The sequence below is a fragment of the Nymphaea colorata genome, chromosome 11, assembly GCF_008831285.2.
Source record: "Nymphaea colorata isolate Beijing-Zhang1983 chromosome 11, ASM883128v2, whole genome shotgun sequence".
NCBI lineage: Eukaryota > Viridiplantae > Streptophyta > Magnoliopsida > Nymphaeales > Nymphaeaceae > Nymphaea > Nymphaea colorata.
Window position 1 is genome coordinate 14,974,376 of NC_045148.1, and position 13,228 is coordinate 14,987,603.

Consider the following 13,228-nt stretch of genomic DNA (forward strand, 5'->3'; position numbering starts at 1 on the left):
AATATTTATTTTATTTCTTTATTTTTTTAATGGAAGGGGGCATGGCTCCTTGGGGGGCTCTTGACCACACGGGCTAGGTGGGGCCCACACGTGGGTCTCACGTAGTATTCTAGACTGAATTAGATTCAATTCTTGGATCTAAGTCAAAATTTGAATTTTGCAATTGGATTTGGATTTCAAATGACATTTGCAATTGGATTTAGACTCGTAATCCTGCATTGGGATTCGTGTCTCAGGTTAAATTCACGATTTGAATCTAATTGTTTTTTAGATTCGAAATTGGCTTTAAAATTACAAATTTTCACAATTCTTTTGTGAAATTTTCACATTGCTTCAATTTTGATGTGAAAAAATTTGGGGTGTTAACACCACCACCACAGATTTTTGAGTACTTGTAATGACTCAAACTAGAGATTTGAGTGGAGTATTATAACCATTAAACGAACTACCGGAGGTGCAACTCCTTAGCATTTTAGATATTCAGTACTGGTTAATTGATCTGTAAACTTGGGGATTTGGTTTCGACGGAATCGATCGAGCGAGTAGATCATGGACGATCGTCTCGTCAAGGACAAACACTCCTCCACAGAAGGGAGGAGAAAAAAAAGGTGAAATGTGAGGATTGTTTTGGCAATGTATCAATCAACGAGGCACTATCATGACAAAAAATTTATTTTGACCAAGTCGTGATTCAAATTTGTGGAAATTGTTGTAAAGATGCCCTTGATCAGTCCCATTCCATCCAATTGAATGCAGTCAAGAAGCGGCCGCCATTGGTGTTTGGGACTTAACCTACCTTTCATTAGTACAGGGTTGCGCGTACAGCGACTGAAGAAACTTGATGGACGCGTAGAGGCCCTTGAGGCTTACGTTGCCCCCACGGTCACCGACCGGGTCAATCCTCCAATCCATCTTTTGGTTTTCTAAGAATGCTTCACAGCAAGCTCTTTCATGTTATAGGTGTCACTCCACCGGAAGAAATTAAGGAGTCGAACTCCAAAGCCACAGGCATCAGTACAAGGCTTGCGCTTGTCTTCCTTCTGATTAAGAGCTTTCCTTTTTCCATACACAACTCGCTCCTCTCCTGGTCGACATATTGAACCATTTCTCGCAAGTCAGATGAAGGCTTTCTTCTTCTGCTCCTTCTTGTTGTCCTGCTTCAACCCATCCTTTACAGCAGCAGACAGCCCAGAATACAGGGACTGTGCCCCGGCGTCCTGCAATGGCATCGACGTCCAATATCCCTTCTCCCTTTACGCCTCCACACCAGGGACGAGTTGTGGGATCCCTGGTCTGAAACTCACCTGCGAGGGGCACAAGGCCGATGCCCTTCTCTCCCTGATTACGCCCACGGATCTCAAGTTAATTGTCAAAAGCATCAACTACACGACTCAGACCATCAAGCTGGCCATCGACCGCAACCTTTTAGTTGTCAAGAACCAGTGCCCGATTCCCTCCAAGAATATCACCCTTTCCGATATCACCAATTCCGATGGTGGACCCATCCTCAGCGTGGCTACAAATTACAGAATGGGGACCTTCTTCTTCGGATGCTCTACCAAACCTATTGATATCTCGAACTACAATTTCACTTCCAGCCTCGTCTCTGGGTGTTCTGACCCTGGCGCTGCCTTCTATTCCTACGCCTTCTATGACGACTCTTTCAACAATCCCTCAGCTTCGTGGACCAGCTGCCGAACGACGCTGAGCTTCCCCGTCTTGATATCATCTTCTTCTCACGACGCCGGGACCATGTGGACGTCCTTGACCGAGGGGTTCGACGTGGTTTGGAGGGTCAATAGTATGGGCGACTGCCTCGGCTGCACCGCCTCAGGTGGGCACTGCGGATACAACATCACCGGCGACTTCTTTCTTTGCTTCCACCAGCACCGTGAGTCTCTCTCTCTCTCTCTCTCTCTGGCTAGGGAAAATTTTCTTTCATGCTTTGTTTCATCAAACTCTGAGTGCGGCCCATCTCCCGCACCTCGTGTTGTGGCTAACCTCATGTTTACAGAAAAGGTAAGGCGTTCATCGTCGTCGCAGTTCTAGAAAGCAGAAGCGTAATAAACTTTACATTTAGTGGCTGAATCTCGCACTCAGCACGAGCCCGCTTTGGTCGTGGAACCTACCGTTCATCCGGCTCCGCGTCATCAGGCGAATGCTGGTAAAGGGCATTTGCATGGGCAGAACAATGTCCAAAAGTTATGAAAGGACATGCCAACTATTATGGCGTAGATGGGCCCTCGCGTGTCTAGGCCGGCGAAGGCATTGGCCCCTCTATTTGTCATTCCAAGTGGAGGAGCCAGAAAGTTAAGGTAGAAGAGCACTGACGTAATAGAACATTTATAAATTGAATAGATGTTTGGCGAAAAACTAAATAAAAAGTGCAAACATATAGATAATTATTTCTAAGAAAATATTACGAACAGATATATTTCTTGCAATTAAAAATCCAAATAAAGCTCTAAAAAAGAGAGAAAAAAAATGAACATGAAGAAACAGGTCAAAAAGTTCATATGAAAGTGGAGGTAGTAGTGATGGAAAAAGCATTAGGGAGAGAGAGAGAGAACGTAAATGTTGCCTTAAATGTGGCCCATGTAATTTGTTAGGTCTCTTAATTGTTAGCAGGTGGCCCCAAGTCATTGCGCAAAAAACCCGACGACTTGACATTGATCAGACCTACGTGGCCATTTAATTTTTCATCAATATCGACTTTGGAAAAAGACGTCCAGGGCGAGGGCTTGGCCCCCTAAATTAACCACATCGATCGGTTTACTTGACCTTGTTTTAACTGCAATAATCCATATGAAGTGTGACCAGAACTTTGTTAATTTGGTTTTGTACAATTATTGTGATGTGATTTGCTCATTTGAGACTTAGTTGCTTAACCAGCTGTTGTATTCTTGGCAGATGCAATTGCAATACCACTCGCTCGACGTTACGCCCCGGCAGTATATTCTCCACCTTCTCGACAGGCATTCCAAATTCAGCTTCTAGTAGGCTGGCTGGGAAGGCGACGAGAGTTACTAGGGCCTCCTCCAGCACCAAGCAGCAGTCTGACGCCTCCCCTGGCTCCTTCCCCGCCAAGCAGTCCTACGCCTGTAAAAGGAAGCAATCTGACGGGCGCCAGTCCAAACAGCCCTTCCCCGCCAAGCAGTCGTCCGCCTGTAACGGATTCGCCTCCTTCCCCGCAAATCAGTGTGCATCCTCGCCACCCCGCAAGCAGTCTTCCGCCTAAAAGCCAGTCGCCTCCTTCCCCCCCAAGCAGTCTGCCTCCTCCCACCCCAACCAGTCTGCCTCCTCCCCCCCCCAAGCAGTCCTCCGCCTGTAAAGGATTCGCCTCCTCCCCTGCCAAGTAGCCATGATGCGCCAAAGGCCTCAAATGGTGGGTTGCTTTTGCTAGCCATTCCAGTAACTATTTCCCAAAGTTTAGGCTGTGCAGATAGAGGCGACCTTGAACAGCTTCCCCCAAGTGATCCCAGCCATACCGTTTTCGCCTTTGTTCTAAATCTGTTCTTAAAGTTTTCCAAAGCCGTTTACTACCCATTTAGGAAACAGGTCGCATTTATCAGAATCCATCCACTACTTTCTATTTCATTTTTAGTGCGTATCTTTCCGCCCATCTTTCCACTAAACATCCAACGCTAACTTGAAGAAGAACATTTCGAACAGGTTTGGCTTCCCACATGAACTTAAATTGGGCTGGATTTCTAAAATCGAATCTGAGTTGGACACCTGGAAACCAATAATTAATCACATGTGTTGAAGTTTGAACTTGGATTTTGAATTTGAAAGTAGATGCAAAACCATATGCCTTGCAAAGATTTTGATGTAGAAAATGAATGTCTATCAGCACACCCAAGAATCTATGACAAATCATCTCACAAGAATGTCATGTTAATTGGTCAGGTTATGTTTCTAGTTAGTTGAGGTCAGTGGGGTTTAGGCATAATTGGACGAGCCACCGGTAGGCGGCTAATTTGGGTGAGCAGGAGAGAGCCCCAATCTCGCGACGACACCCTCATTTTTTTTTTTTTTTTATCATTTTGTAGGGTCTAGAGCTATTTTGGAACTTAAATGATAGTTGGTAGTGCACGATCGTCTTTGAACCATGTTAAATATTAGTTTCTTGACGTTGTTGATACAAGCTATGACTTTAGGGGTATGGCAATGGAATTGGGTTTTACATAGAGAAGCAAGCAACTAAGTGTCCAATTTAGCGGTGGTTTCCCCAAATAAAATTTTTAAAAGGAAAAACTTTGGAGCTTGTTCTCATGTATCTATTATAAAAATTGAGGTGTATTCATGGAATACACTACCATAATTTTTTGGATCCGAAACAATTTGTTACAATTGTCCAACTGGTCCTTTGGGTAATTTCAGGGCTTAGTTTGTGTACCTTGATGAGGCTCCAGCTATGTGGAAGGAGACTAGGCCCTGAACGGCCACCACCCCCTCATACACACACATATATATATATATATATATATATATATATATATATATATATATATATATATATATATTTATTTATTTATTTATTTATTTATTTCTACATCCAATAATTTACAAAGCGCTATTATCATGTTCAACCCTTCATTTTTCTGCGCAAAGAATTATCACTAGGGCTGCACAATGAGTCGTGCCAGCTCGGGCTCGACTCGAACTCGACCGGTTAAACTCGGCTCGAGCTCGACTCGTTTATAAACGAGTCGAGTTCGAGCTTACAATGAAACTCGAATGAGTAAACGAGTCGAGTTCGAGTTTTAAGAACTCGACTCGTTTATACTCGACGAGTAAACAAATTTCATCCCACGTCATGAAATTTACTAGATATTTTAAAAAGAAGGATCATATTTTATTTAGACGAGCTAATCGAGTTAATCGAGTCGAGCTCGAGCTCGACTTTATTTAATCGAGTCGAGCTCGAGCTCGACTTTATTTAATCGAGTCGAGCTCGAGCTTGTGTTAGGTAGCTCGACTCGAGTTCGAGTCGAGTTCGAGCTCGAGCTCGACTCGGCTCGTGTGCAGCCCTAATTATCACTGCGACCTACTTACTTTTTACAAGAAAAGGAAAAATAATAAACATTTGACACCATCAAAGTATCTATCATGTTCACAATTACTAGGGGAGACCAAGTCGTTGCAGCATTTAATTTAGTTCACGCGCTTCGTATGGTCTCTCTCTCTCTCTGGGCCTATGTCCCCATCCTTCTCTCCCACTCTCTTCCTCAAAATGACAATTTCTTGAACATGCTTCAGAGTCTTTATTTCACAACTTTCTTAGTTATTTTGCTTGGACTGAATATAATATATAAAGTTGACACCACTCTTTTCCAAGAGTCGAAGGTCATTGAGAAGCTTTTAGTATGTACATGTAGAGCACATCTATTGGGGAACGATTTATGTTGAAAAATGAGAATAAGAAAGACACATAAGAAAATAATACGTGACCCCTCAATCAATAAGGCATATGACATCCATATTTACTCTTGATTCCCCCAAATCGCCATCTTCAAATGCAATAGTGAAAGGACCCAGGAAAGCGAGAAATTTTTCTGGTCAAGATTTCTCATATTGTCTTTTAGTCCCACATTCTACATCCCCAAATTTCGTTGTATCCTATGGAAGATTTAGTCTTCAACGGGAGTTTGATCTTGGCTATTGTGGCAAGAACATGGTTCCTGCTTGCCACTTAAGCCAATGAGTAATTTGCTCTCTGTTTTTATAGCATTCAATAGCTTACAACTTGTGGTGATCATATATAATATACTTTTAGCTGCGCCTGGGACGGGTAGACTTTTTGCGGGATCTGATTTTCACCAGAACTTTGTCATCTACGCATCGATCTTCGTCGAAGTTAGTTGGAGTCTAAGCTTTACCGTATAAATTTTAGTCCATCAGATCAAATGTTGTGTTTAGTTAGGTCCAGTGAAGGGTGCCTTTCACAATGGGAGCGGCGCACGAGGGTGTGCGGGATCATTTGTTTTAGCACGAGATCAAGCAAGCTGTTCCTGCACTTATTTATGTTCATTGTCTTCCCAAAGTTGATGTCTGGCTAGAACCATCTTATGTTCAGCGATACTCTTTCCTGCTCATTCATGTTATACTACAAGTTTTTTGCATTTGGGGAGAACTCTTTATAGTTAATCGCCCTAGATTAATTGTGATTTTATTGACTATCCATAGAAAATGTTTTAACGCCTTTACATTGATATGCAGGACGCACAAGCAAATGGAAAACCATAACAGGTACTTTCTCACATTTTTTTCTTATATAACATGTATGCGCGCACACTCAAATGCAATAGATTAACTATGTGCAGCCATATCTTTGTTCAATGGGGATCTTTGTCTTAAAGCACCACACCAATTAAGTGTCCCAAGTCCCAAATCTCCAGCCAGCCAAACTCTGCCAACGTAAAATGTTGCTTCATAGCTTAGAATGGTTAGCCCCAAATATGCAAGGAATCAAACATAGCTTTAGATATAAAAACAAGGACATCTCGACAGTATGAACCTCAACACGTAACTGCTGCATCTTAGCCACGAATGAAACCTTAGAAAGATAAACTATACATTTCATCAAGGAAAAGCTTATCCCTCGAGCACAAACACCATGAGTATAATCTTCATTTTCATTTCAACAGGTCTAGTTGCAGCAGCTTTCGGCAGCATTTTTCTGTTAGTATGCTTATTTTTCTGCTTCACACGTTCTCCTTTCCAATCCCATCCACCGGAAAAAGTTGAGAAGTTCTTGCTTGATTACCAAACTCTTACAACCTCTAGATACACATACAATGACATAATCAAGATGACAAAGAAGTTCAAGCATAAAGTTGGGCAAGGTGGCTATGGCAGCGTCTTTCAGGGATGGCTGTCCAACGGCACAGTAGTGGCTGTAAAGCTAATCGAAAAGTCACATAACGACGGGGAAGAATTTTGTAATGAAGTTGCCACCATTGGTAGGATCCACCATGTCAATGTGGTTCGCCTTCTTGGCTTTTGCGTTGAAGGGTCTCGAAGAGCACTTGTATATGAATTCATGCCAAATGGTTCACTTGAGAAGTTTACAAACAACACAGATGTAGGCCAGTGCTTGTTAAGGGAAAGGCTATATGATATTGCACTAGGGATTGCTAGGGGAATTGAATATCTACATCAAGGCTGTGATCGAAGAATTGTCCACTTCGACATCAAGCCGCATAACATTCTTCTAGACCACGACTTTACACCAAAGATTTCAGATTTTGGCCTAGCAAAATCATTTTGTAAGGAGCGAAACAGCGTAACTATTACAGAAGGCAAAGACACAATCGGTTATATTGCTCCTGAGTTATTTTATGGCAATTCCAGGCATGCGTCACATAAATCTGATGTTTATAGCTTTGGAATGCTACTGATGGCAATGGTTGGGTTGAAAGAAAAAATTGGTCCGGCTGATGGATCTTCTAGTGAAGCGTATTTTCCTCAGTGGATTCATGACACTATTTCTAAAGATCAGAAGTTTGAAGGCATTGGAGAAGATGAAGATGAAATGGTACGGAAGGTAGCCACTATAGCCTTGTGGTGCATACAATGGAGTCCAATTGATAGGCCATGTATGAAGGAAATTGTCAGGATGTTTGAGAGTAGCACATCAAACTTGACAATGCCTCCCAAACCTTTTTGCCCTGCAATTCAACCCGACTACATGATTGAAGCTCTTGACTCTTCATCTACATATTCAGGACTGCGGTGAGATTACCAGAAGCTGAAGCTTGAGAAGTCGACATTGGGAGGGTGATGAAACAGAAATTTAGCTTTGCTAATTGCTAATGAAGTGAATAACTTTTACCCTCATCTGAGATTCCTTACACTACACGGTTTCAACAGAAAATGGGAAAAATTTGTGTGAAACAGAAACTTATCTTTGCTAATAAGTTGATAAACCTTCCCTGGAGAGAAGAACCATCGACTTTACTTTAACATCAAGCCACATAACGTTCTGCTAGTCCATAACTTTACGCCAAAGATCTCTGATTTTGGAATAGCAAAATCATATAGCAAGGTGTAAGAATGCCGACTCTTGGTATGGAGAAGCTACTGCTTTCAATGGTTGGGTTGAAAGAAGTAATTGATTCCCCTGATGGATCTTCTAGTGAAGATTGTTTTCTTAGGCGGATTTATGAGACTCTTCCTACGAATCAGAAATTTGAAGGCATTGGACAGGGACAAGAAGAAATTGTTCGATGGGACCCAATCATTTTTCACCTGCAAGTGAACCCAAGGACAAGATTGAAGTAGTTGACTCTTCTTCTGCATCAGAATGTTCCGGGTTATTAGTTTGAAATTTTAAGAAGCTTTGGAATAATAAAAAAAAAAGATCTGGCAGAAATAATTTTATAACCAGTTTGTAGAATCTATGTACTATTTTGAGGTCTGATGGTCTCATATCCTCTACCTTCCAATAAAAAAAAAGATCTGGCAGAAATAATTTATAACCAGTTTGTGGAATCTATGTACTTTTTTGAAGTCTGATGGTCTTTGAGGTCTGATGGTCTCGTATCCTGTTACCTTGGTTTCGACCGGAATTTTATAACATTTGTTTTGAAGATGTAACACAAATAACCAGTTTGTGGAATCTATGTACTTTTTTGAGGTCTGATGGTCTCGTATCCTGTTACCTTGGTTTCGACCGGAATTTTATAACATTTATTTTGAAGATGTAACACAAATAACCAGTTTGTGGAATCTATGTACTTTTTTGAGGTCTGATGGTCTCGTATCCTGTTACCTTGGTTTCGACCGGAATTTTATAACATTTATTTTGAAGATGTAACACAAATAACCAGTTTGTGGAATCTATGTACTTTTTTGAGGTCTGATGGTCTCGTATCCTGTTACCTTGGTTTCGACCGGAATTTTATAACATTTATTTTGAAGATGTAACACAAATAACCAGTTTGTGGAATCTATGTACTTTTTTGAGGTCTGATGGTCTCGTATCCTGTTACCTTGGTTTCGACCGGAATTTTATAACATTTGTTTTGAAGATGTAACACAACAGAAGTATTCTAAAGATATCAAGGATTGAGTGGAGGCTTCAACCCACTTGAAACACAATAGAAATACTGCTTTTTATATCCTGTTACATATCCATCAAACTAATGATCGACAAATAAAAAAATATGTCAAATTCATGCTTGCATTTTAATCGGATTGTAGGTTTGTAGTTGACTTTACATGATATACCAATCTTGGATCTCAAGTCCGACGTAATCGAATACCCACTTGAGTGTCTGCCTGTAAGAACAGAAAGCAGAAGAGGATTTAATAAGGAATATCACTAAAATTCCACTTAAAAAGATATTTTGTCCATGACACCTACTTTTATGCAGCATCTTATCAAAGTATGGTTTATCTGTGAATCTGGATAAAGAATGAAAACGGAAAACTGGAATTGAATCACTGAAATGATGTAAGACTTTGCCCTACGTACAGGTTATCTTCAGCAATATTCACCAGTCAAAAATTAAAAATTGAAAATATATGTGCGGACCAAACCTCATAAGAAATAAAAAAAGTCAACGTTTTATAAACTTATTGGACGCCCTTTTTTTCCCTCTGTCTCTCTTTCTTTAACACGCAATAGTGCACGTGTGTGCACACATAAAATTATTGCACGTGTGTGCACACAGAGGCTTGCACGTGTGTGCACACAGAGGCTTGCAATAGTGCGACTTGTAGGATTCTTAGAATCGGTGGAAAAAAATTTCCCTCACACCATATTCCAGAAATTTTTTCCATGGCGAAAAAGTCCATGGCATAAGAGAGAGAAAGAGAGAGGGAAAGGTAAAAAAAAAAATCCATGGAAAAAAAAATTCCATGGTTAGTTTTGAGTTGTTTTTAGGTGTCAATGGTATGATTTTTACAGTTTAAAATTTAATCCAATAAAATTTTCCATGTTTATCAAACGCTTGAAATATGTTGTAGAAATATTTTTTGGAGTTACGAAATAATGGGGAATAAATTTCGCTCCATCCTTTTTCTAGGATTTTTTCTGTGGTAAAAAAGTGCTTGGATTTATTTTCTGGGTGCATGAAACACACCCTTAATGTTTGAACGTTGAACTTTGAAGATGTTTTGACAATTGTTTCGCTTTCTAAGTTTATCACTTTTATATTTTTGTAAAAGTTTTGTACTATTTAATATTTTGTAAAAGTTTATAAATGTTTTCTTCTTTCAAAGACTCTCTCATTTTTTTGCAAGTTTAACAACCATCCAAACTTCATTTGTAAATAATTTGACATATTTCAATTTAAACATTTGTAGATACTATCTTTTTTCATTCTACAATTTTCAATGTTCACATGCTTTCTAAACCTCTCAACTTTTGCAGCAACATGTTAAAGTTTTTAAAATTTTCAAAATTTTAATACATTTTTCAATTTTTAAAAATTTTTCAAATGTTGTTTAAAGCTTTTGTTTGTACGATGGTCACAAAACTTAGTTCTTAAAAGTAATTGAATATTCTAGTCCCCTTACATTTTCCCAAAAAATGTTATTTTGGGTGTGTTCTTCAAAATTTCAAAAACTGATTAAGAGACAAGTTCTGACAAAATTTGATTTTGTAAAATGACTTTTTTAAACAACATCATTCAAATGTTACTTTATATAGATTCTTTCAAACTTCATCAAGTGTTACTTTATTTAGATTTTTCAAAACATTTCTAATTTTATGAAAATCACAACTTTAACAAGTCTTACAAACTCAAAGCCATTCTAAGTTGAAATTTTCAAAATTTTCAAAAGCTTAAAACATTGTTCAATTTGTGAAGCATTGCACTATTTGAAAACTGAAATTTGACTGAGTTTGATAAAATTTTTCTAGTTTTACGAAACTCTGGCGTTTCGAACTATTTTTAATTTACAAAAAGCACAACTTTTGTAAGTTTGGTAAAATCATGAACATTTCAAAAGCTTAACACACTCATTAATTTTTGAAAATTTTATTAATATGGTTTCGAATCCATAACATTTTTACAGTTTTGAGAGATTTTTGTAATTGTTTAAGCTTTTCTAAACTAATATTTTATCAAAGTTTATGTTAAAATTCTTCACACTACGTGGAAAATTGTTGAATCTAACAAGTACTTTTGTTTTACGATTTTTTTTACATGATATACAAACACTTCAAACTTTTTGAAGAATTTATCAAATTTCTAGTAAACTTTTGTAAACATTTTTATATTGCTTTCTTATCTTAACAAACTCAAAACTTTCACAAGCTTTATAAACTTATATTTTTCGCATATAAACATTTGAAAATTTTGCAAATGCAATTTCGAACTCATAAAATTCCACGCACTGTTGAGAGATTTTGACTACAATTTTGGCTTTTCTAAGTTAACATTTTTTAAAAATTTTATAGTGAAATTCTTTAAACTATTTGAAAATTTGTTAAACATCGTAACATGTTTTTTCATATCTTACCAAGTAGGTTCCAGCATTCGTTTCTTTAACGTCTAAAAAGTTCGTGTTTGTTCCCGCTTTAGGAGAAGATCTATTTTCACATGATACTAAATAGATTAGACGTGTTGTGTCTGATTGGATTTTGAATGCTCGTGCAACAATGAGAACGATTTCCATGTTAGGCTACTCCTACCGATTCAAATCAAGGGGTATTTTGGTCATTTTAGGAGTATATTTTGAATAATACCATTTTTTGCCTTTATAGGGGATCTCTTCCATTTAGTTAGTAGGGACATTTTAGTCATTTACATCTCATAACAGGGGGTCCCAAAATTGTCATAGATAAAGCAAAAGTATATGTCGATTGTCTCTTTGCCCATATCATCAATTTCATTTGCCACTTTAAATTTTGTTGTGATCATTTCTGAAAATTTTGTGTATCCTTAATGTCAAACACTCTGAGAGACTTTAAGACCAAAAATTTGAATTCATATTCCTGTCTACTATATTTTTCAAAATTTTCACTAGAGTCAAACTAAATTTTTAAAAATATTTACCTGCTTCTCAATAGGTATCCCTAGGTCAACATTAGAAGTAGCATTGTAAAACGCTGCCATTTGAACAGTTTGGTGATTCACTTTGATTTATTAGATTTGAAAAATGCCTGATTTTTTTTTTTTTTGAATCCAATGAAAGAGTTGAAATTGTTCATAATCCTTCATATTTTACTCTATCTTACTAATTGTGAAACATTGTCTTACAAAACTAACAACTAATTTCTGGGTGAGTAACTGGTTAACAATAGTGCTGAATGCATTCGTCAGTAATGACTATTGGGCATCTTTCAACTTAGGTACTTTACTTTGCCATGTAAGATGCAAAAACATAAAGCCTACAAAGTCAAACTAGAAACATGTTGCTTAGAAGGCTGTAACCCAACCAACTATGTTATGTATTTCTCGTGAGAAGAATGTTTCACTTATTATAGTGTTGAATTTTTTTTTTATCTCAAACCACACTTTGTTTATAATTTCACACATGATTAATTTTTTTCCATTGGTGTCACTTTTTCTGTCAATTTGTAGACAAATTTTCGTTTTTAACCATAAACAAAAATACTAGTGGAAGTAAAAATGGCTGCTCATCTAATCAAAAACTTTTTTCTGTAGCGTAGAGCTGAAAAGAACCGTAACATGATACAACTTAAGGTGAGGTCCCTTTTTTGTCGACCACCGTTGCAAGAATCACTGCCGGGTCGGCAAATCGACCGATTCACATTTTGGCTGAACAGATATGAAAAGCATATTAAAACATTTTCAAAAAAGATAATGGAAGCTGTCAAAAATAATTAAAAACATAAGAAACTTATTATAATCCTAGAAAGATTTAAAAAGAAAGTGACACATGCTACTTTTGAAGTGGGTTGCTTGGAAGAGTCGACCACCCAAACATTCCGCGGTTTGGATATATATATATATATATATAGCCCATGTGGGGAACACAAGTTGAGCAATATGTATAACATATGCTTGAAGTATAAAACTGGTCATCAAACTGAATTGAAGTTCATTAATGGTAAACCCACCTCATGTGCACCCATTTATGCTAAAAGACGGCACCATGCCCCATCAAACACCTTTTTAGGAAGAGAAAAGAAAAAACAGAGTAACTTTTTAACAAGCCGCCACTACTCAAAGGTCGAGAGACAATTACTCAAATATTTACAAAAAAGTAAACATAGTTTTTAACAAAAATTATTTTAAGTATCGAAAAT

The 13,228-nt window shown here is 38.0% G+C and overlaps 2 protein-coding genes across 3 annotated transcripts; both read left to right on the forward strand.

Moving 5' to 3' along the window:
* Window positions 1-728: 728 nt before the first annotated feature.
* Window positions 729-6,337, forward strand: LOC116264781 (uncharacterized). 2 transcript variants are annotated; one of them, XM_050080624.1, is made up of 3 exons: window positions 729-1,891; window positions 2,911-3,385; window positions 6,223-6,337. In XM_050080624.1, the coding sequence occupies exons 1-2, from the start codon at window positions 1,120-1,122 to the stop codon at window positions 3,357-3,359; spliced, it is 1,221 nt and encodes a 406-aa protein (XP_049936581.1). In that variant the 5' UTR covers window positions 729-1,119; the 3' UTR covers window positions 3,360-3,385; window positions 6,223-6,337. The 2 variants fall into 2 exon arrangements, with proteins under 2 accessions (XP_049936581.1, XP_031501025.1); XM_031645165.2 differs by lacking the exon at window positions 6,223-6,337 and having other exon boundaries at window positions 2,911-3,987.
* A 379-nt stretch (window positions 6,338-6,716) lies between these two features.
* On the forward strand, window positions 6,717-7,842 carry LOC116263579 (rust resistance kinase Lr10-like). Its single transcript, XM_031643316.2, has one exon. The coding sequence runs from the start codon at window positions 6,815-6,817 to the stop codon at window positions 7,739-7,741; it is 927 nt and encodes a 308-aa protein (XP_031499176.1). The 5' UTR covers window positions 6,717-6,814; the 3' UTR covers window positions 7,742-7,842.
* Window positions 7,843-13,228: the final 5,386 nt, after the last annotated feature.

Coding starts and splice junctions, on each gene's coding strand:
- LOC116264781 (XM_050080624.1), top strand. CDS start 1,120: ATGAAGGCTTTCTTCTTCTGCTCCTTCTTGTTGTCCTGCTTCAACCCA. Junction 1,892..2,910: donor TCTTTGCTTCCACCAGCACC/GTGAGTCTCTCT, acceptor TATTCTTGGCAG/ATGCAATTGCAATACCACTC.
- LOC116263579 (XM_031643316.2), top strand. CDS start 6,815: ATGACAAAGAAGTTCAAGCATAAAGTTGGGCAAGGTGGCTATGGCAGC.